The following is a 6,781-nucleotide window of genomic DNA, read 5'->3' as shown; positions in this document are numbered from 1 at the left end:
AGTAATAAAGATATGAACAAAAACAATGGCTAGACAGCTGGAAAACTTAAAGGTAAATGAAATATTAATACCAGTTCACCTAAGGGTTGATGGAGTGAGGGCATGAGTGATATTAAGGATGACATTTAAGTTTCTCAGTTGGATCTTGAGTGGATTGGTTTGCCTGTCAACAAGAGAAGAACTACTTGAGGAGAAAGAGTTTGCAAAAAAAAAAAATCTGCCATTTTATAGCAGAGGTGGGGGCAAAGGGGAGGTGACCTAAAATTGTTTTTAGTACTAGTACCAGATTTTAGTGTGTAAAAAATTCATCTGCTAGGAATGCTGGTGCAAGCCTATAATCCCAGTGAACCAGTAGGCTAAGGCAGAAAAATTACAAGTTGGAGGACAGCCTCAGAAACTTAGCAAGATCTTGCCTAAAAATGAATACATATAAATAAAAATATCTGTGAATATAGCTCAGTGAAAAAAATTCCCCAGTCTTACATCCCCAGTATAAAAATAATCACTTGAAGATATTTTTAATTACATAAATTCCTACTTTCTCTATCTTCTTTTTTAGGAAGACTTGGAATATTATTTGATGCTTTTTTTTCCTTTTTTAAAAATCACATCAGTACAGTCTATAATCCTTTGCTAATTGTACTGATAAACATTTTAAAAATAAAGTTGAAAGCCAATTGAAAATTGTACTAAAATCTACTTCATGCTTATAAATGGATAACTACTAGTGACCTTTAAAATTTGATGCTAATAGATACTTATTTATTTTTTATTTTTTTAAAAATATTTTTTAGTTGTCAATGGACCTTTATTTTATTTATTTATATGTGGTGCTGAGGATCGAACCCAGAGCCTCACACATGCTAGGCAAGTGCTCAACCACTGAGCCACACCCCCAGCTCAGTTTTTTTATAGTTAAATAAAATGTTCACAGAGTAACAAAGAAATTATTTAATGCACCCTTGAAATGGAACCAGTCCATGTATTAAAGTGATTAATTAAACAGATCTATGAAGTATATGTAGAACCGTCTTAGTAAACATCTCAGCATAACTGCCTGTTCATTCCATCTTCAGGAATTTCAGAATCTCTTTGTTTTCCTTTGCCTTGTGGAACATTTCGAAATCCTAAAACCAAAACAAAACAAAAATAAAATTAACTTGTAACATCAGTGATAATAATTCTCAATTATGACCCCATTAAACTCAAGTGTCCACGTTAAGTCTGCCTAGGCTTTGCAAACCTCTGCTAGTTAAGTTAGATGAAAAATTTCTCCAGAATACGACTTATTTCATATTATGATGTATGATGAAAAATACTGATATAATTATCTTCAAACAAGCTTCATGATATATTTTTTCTTATTTTCTTTTGGAAGTACTAGTGATTGAATCCAGGGGTGCTTAGCAACTGAACAACAGCCCCAACTCTTTTTTAAATTTTGAGACAAGGTCTCACTAAATTACTAAGGGCCTCACCATGTTACTGACACTGGCCTCAAAATTGTGATTCTCCTGACTCAGCCTCCTGAGTCGCTGGGATTACAGGTATACGCCACCCGCCTAGATGTTATTTTATTTTTATTTCTTGATGATTACCATTCTGACTTGAGTGAGATAAATCTCAGTGTTGTTTTTTTTAAATATTTATTTGTTTAGATTTAGGTGGACACAATATTTTATTTTTATGTTGTGCTGAGGATTGAACCTAGTGCCTTATGCATGGTAGGTGAGCACTCTACCTCTGAGCCACAACCCAGCCCTCAGTGTTGTTTTGATATGCATTTTCCCTTATTGCTAATAATGTTGAACAATTTTCATATTTGTGTTGGTCATTTGCTGCAATTATAGGCATGTGCTACCATGCCCAGCTATATTTTCCTTTTGTAATAATCTTTTCTTCATAAAATAAAAATTGCCTTGCTTTCAGGAACTTAATTAAATTATTCTATAGCTGGGGAAATCTAACCCTCTTACCCTGTACATATACATTTTCTCTTGTATATGACTTTAAGATATGAAATGAAAATAGAATAAAAATGGATATTCACTCTTACTCCACAATAGTCTTGGCCATTGAATATTTGAGGTGGTAGAGCCTTAGGTGTGGAAACCTTCATCCTCATTTCTTGGAGTACTTTCAAACTGATAGAAATATCTATTAATTCATACTGTACTTTGTAAGCATCTAAAATTCTGATAACTTCTTCTTGTCTCTGCTTTACCTAGATAGAAATATAGAAAGAAAGATGTTAATAAGTTGAATCAATTGGTCCCAATATTTTTTCCCCTTCCTTGTCCATTATGTTATAGAACAGGAATAGCTATTAATGGTACAAAGCCTGATTGTGAAACAAATTAGGGATTCTTGTAAATATTTTGAAACAAAGTTAAGTATTGTTCTTGTGAAGTTTATATGTTTGTATGTGTGTGTGTGTATGTATATGTGTATGTGTGTGTGTGTGTGTATATATATATATATATATATATATATATAAACACATTACATATAGTATATATGTCATATAAACATTTAATATATGCATGTGTATATATGTGTATACACATGATTGTGTATATGTATATACATAGATAGATGTGCAACAAACTGTACATGGCACCATTCACAGTTGCCACAAGTGTAAACACTGTACTGATGCAGTATTAAATCATAACTGCATAAAATTAGCCACAATACATTCTATACAACTATATTAATTTTGTAGCCATCTACTGTTCCTATTTCAATGAGCTCTTATGTTTGGAGTATGTGCTTTAAAAATCTAAGGTGAGTCTATGTGATGCTAATCATCTCTGCATGTGCAGTTCCTCTCTTCAGTTAATTGCACCATTCAGTAAAAAGTGATCTTTCCTGGTTCTCATGTACTTTCAACATATATAATATATAACATTTAAAATGTGTACTATTCAACTGTATACTTTATTGGTAAGGTTTCTGGTCTTGAGGAATCAAAAGTTAAATTGCAGATTTTCGACTGTGGGGGTAAGACTGATCTCTGCTCTCCTAACACCTCCCAGCCTCCCAGAATTGTTCAATTGTCAACTGTATATAAGAAAATTATAGTGTCTGTGGGGGTTGAAAATCTCTTATGGATTGTAAATATTTACCAGATTGATTTCACACTGTATTTTAAGCTGTTAAGAACATTCTGCTAATAGTTGAGGCAGGCTTTTGCACTCGTTCGTGCTTTAATTTATACTAGTATCTATGGCAGTTCTGGATAGGAAATGGACATGATACCACATTTTAATACTGAGGGAAACATACTACAAGTTACAAATCACAGAGACTAAATCAGAGAGGCAATCCAAAGGAAGAAAAAATAAATACATGAACGGATTACTATTTATAAGTAAGTGAGTATATCAAGGTGGTCACTTCTTACTCTGTCCTTTCATATGAACTGTTAAATTCGTATCATCTGCTAATAGGTAAAATTTCAAGAGTTGGTTATTTTTTTAAATATTTTTAGGTGTTTATGGACCTTTATTGATTGATTGATTGGTTTATTTTTAAAAAATGTTTTTAGTTGTCAATGGACCTTTTTTTATTTATTTATATGCAGTGCTGAGAATCGAACCCAGTGCCTCACATGTGCTAGGCAAGCACTCTACCTCTGAGCCACAACCCCAGCCCCAAAAGTTGGTTATTTTTTAAATGTATTTAATAGCCATATTTTAAAAAAACCTACAACATAAATCTTAGGTAAAGGTTAAGGTTACTACATTTTCATGTGACAAACTTGGTCAATTTTGTCAAATAAAATCTGTAATGAAAGAAAACATGTGAAAGCAATCTGACAAACCCAAACCCAGCTTATTCAAGTGGGATTTCTATGAAAGTGCATGTCAGTAGGCTTTTTGTTTGATGACTTGAAATGGTAATCCTGCCATGCTTAGAAAACTGTGACTATATCCAATGGATAATGGAGAAAATTCTGAAATTCTAAAATGCAGCATTTCTAATTTCTAAGGCTCATTAGTTTTTTAAAACTGAGAAGTCTTATTACATGACATTTGAGTCACATTTTTATACTAATTTTTCAAAACCTTTTCAGAGGAACCCATTAGAATAGGGTTGCCTAGAGCAGTGCTATTCTGTGTGTGATTCACAGACTAGCAGCATCAGCATTAGTCCACCTCAAATCTACAGTGTCAGAATTTCTGGGGGTGGGTCCTAGGAAAAATTTATTTTAACAAACCCTCCAGATGATTGTTATCTACAGTATGTCATGGGACAAGAGTTCAGTGGGTGATCTACTGAATTCATTGTGGTTCTTACTCCAAATCATTCCCTCTTACAGTTACTAAACTCAATAACATTAATTACAATGCTAAAAAGAAAAACCTAGTAAAACAGCCCACAGGTTTCTTTTTTTAAATCTGCTCATTTTTATTCTTGTGGGTTAGTACACAGGTGAAAACACTAAACTACCAGACCAGGTTTTATGCAAAATCAGCCTCCTCTTTCAAGACTGAATCAATCTCATTCCTCCTGCAAATATGGAGTTTGACACACAGAATGATTGTGGTGAAGCTATGTCAACCATTTATAATCAATTCCAAATTCCTCAGTTTTCATTTTTGTCTAAAAAAATCGTAGAAGGAGGTTCTTGGCCATATATTGGTCATTCTATAGTTGTGCTGCCTAATGTGATAACCACTAGTCACATGTGACTATCATGGAATGAAATGTGGCTACTCCAAAATGAGATGTACTATATGTAGTATTTGCACAATTCATAGTAAATTTGAAGACAATATAAAAAATAATATATAATATTTGCATTTCTTATATTGATTACATGTTGCAATAATGGTATTTGGATATTTTGTGTTAAACATATTAAAGTTAATCTCACCTGTTTTTTAAATAGCTACTAAAATTTCAAGTTACATATATGGCTTTCATTATATTTCTGTTGCACAGTTCCATTCTATAATATTTCCTACATTCTGGTTAAAAGAAGTCATTTAAATTTCAATTCATCTAAGAAACGTCTGATCTATGCAAATACATCTACTTATTAGAAATTGACAGTTTTTAGGGGAAGACAATGGAATGAATCTGACATAACTTTCTTATGTACATATATGAATGTTACACAGTGGATCTCACCATCTTGTACATCCACAAACCTAGGGTCTTAATTAGAATAAGATATACTGCATGCTTGTATAATTATATTAAAAGGGACTCTACTGATATGTATAACTTAAAAAAATAAGAAGTCGACAGTTTGGCAGGGTGTAGTGGTGCACCCTGTAGTCCCAGCGACTGGGGAAGCTAAGGCAGGAGGTCACAAATTGGAGGTCTCTGTAATTTAGTGAGAACCACAGCAACTTAGTGAGACTCTGCCTCAAATTTTTTTAAAATATTTTTTTTAGTTATCAATAGACCTTTATTTTATTTATTTATATGGTGTGCTGAGAATCGAACCCAGTGCCTCACACATGGTAGGCAAGCACTCTACCACTGAGACACCACCCTTGCCCCTGCGTCAAATTAAAAAAAAAGAGTGGGGATATAGCTCAGTGGTAAAACACCCCTGAGTTCAATACCCAGTACTTAGTAATAATAATAATAATAATAATAATAATAATAATAATAATAATAATAAATAAGAGTTTGTCTCATTTGGGTTCTCTTCTCTGAGGAGTTTAGGTGTTCATTCACTGTCATTTTCCCTCTCCCTTCCTAAATAGAGTTCTTTATTTCTACCATTTGAAATACAGGTAAAATTATTGAAGGTCCTTGAGGTGGTTGAATTCAAGATACCAGTAACTTCCCATGTCAGTCAGTTCTTAGAGCTCAATCTGTATGAGAGAGTTAATCACATTATCTGTCCTTCTGTGCACCGCCCACCTCCCAAAGCCTAGAGAGTATGGAGTTGAGAGGAAAGGAAGAAAGGTTATGTAAAGTATTAGCAAAATTTTGAAGTTTCCAACTAGAATGTCTTCACTCTAGTCTCTCCCGCTCCCGCCCTGGCGCTGAGGCCCTTTTCTTCCTACTCACCTCCCTAGAGCCTGACACGCTGGTATAATAGACTTTAATGGAATTCATTGTTTCCACGCAGGGTACTTTTGCAGGAGTAATAAGAAGTTAACTACTTCACGGCTACTTCCCTCAGCTCAGCTTGGCTTCAGTAGTCCGAACACCCAGCTTTGCCCTCCTCCAAGCGGGTTTCTAAGGGCCAGTAGCCCTTGGGCTCGGGATTGGCTGGAAAACAAGCGCCCCTGTGGCGCATGCTAGCTCCCATTCTGAGGAAAGCGGGTTCCTGGTGACCAGAGAGCGGAAGCCCCCACCGGCAGGCGGGGAGGAGGGCTGGACTCCCAGAAGTGATAAACACTAGCTAAGTCCTCTTTTATCTCCTCATTTGAGAGGCCCTGGAGAGGAGGAGCGGGAAGTGTAAAATGCATTCTCAGGCCCAGCATGCTATCCATTTCCCTCCGCCCTGCTTGGAAAAGGAGGCTAGGCAAGCGGGAACTTTTCTGTAGGCTACTAAAGCTGCGTAAAAAATACGGAGTCACCTGAGACCGAAAGTATTCCAAATGCAATGTACTGCGTGGAAAAAAACACAAATAAAACTTGTGTTGTTTGAGTTTAAAGAGAAAGAACAAACGGTACTCGTCGGGAGGTGACCATCATATCAACATTATCTTTTCTCTTTGCCCAGGGAGCTTCCTCTTTTCTCTCTCCTACCTCCCCCCACCCCCCCCGCCCCCCGCCCGCCTCCTGCCCTCCTTGATGACCGTGACTT

The 6,781-nt window shown here is 35.5% G+C and overlaps 1 protein-coding gene across 2 annotated transcripts; it reads right to left on the bottom strand.

Annotated features, from left to right (window-relative positions):
• Window positions 1–900: 900 nt before the first annotated feature.
• On the bottom strand, window positions 901–6,704 carry LOC125614464 (SH3 domain-binding glutamic acid-rich-like protein 3). Of its 2 annotated transcripts, none has more exons than XM_048797277.1 (3): window positions 6,037–6,704; window positions 2,051–2,224; window positions 901–1,127 (listed from the first exon to the last, which is right to left on the bottom strand). In XM_048797277.1, exons 1-3 carry the CDS (start codon window positions 6,082–6,084, stop codon window positions 1,062–1,064), a joined length of 288 nt encoding a protein of 95 aa, XP_048653234.1. In that variant the 5' UTR covers window positions 6,085–6,704; the 3' UTR covers window positions 901–1,061. The 2 variants fall into 2 exon arrangements, with proteins under 2 accessions (XP_048653234.1, XP_048653235.1); XM_048797278.1 differs by having other exon boundaries at window positions 916–1,127; window positions 2,057–2,224; window positions 6,037–6,653.
• Between the last annotated feature and the right edge of the window lie 77 nt (window positions 6,705–6,781).

Source organism: Marmota marmota, unplaced genomic scaffold (genome assembly GCF_001458135.2).
Source record: "Marmota marmota marmota unplaced genomic scaffold, marMar, whole genome shotgun sequence".
NCBI classification, from domain to species: domain Eukaryota; kingdom Metazoa; phylum Chordata; class Mammalia; order Rodentia; family Sciuridae; genus Marmota; species Marmota marmota.
The sequence above is the reverse complement of the archived record's forward strand: the minus strand, read 5'-3'. Positions and strand labels throughout refer to the sequence as shown.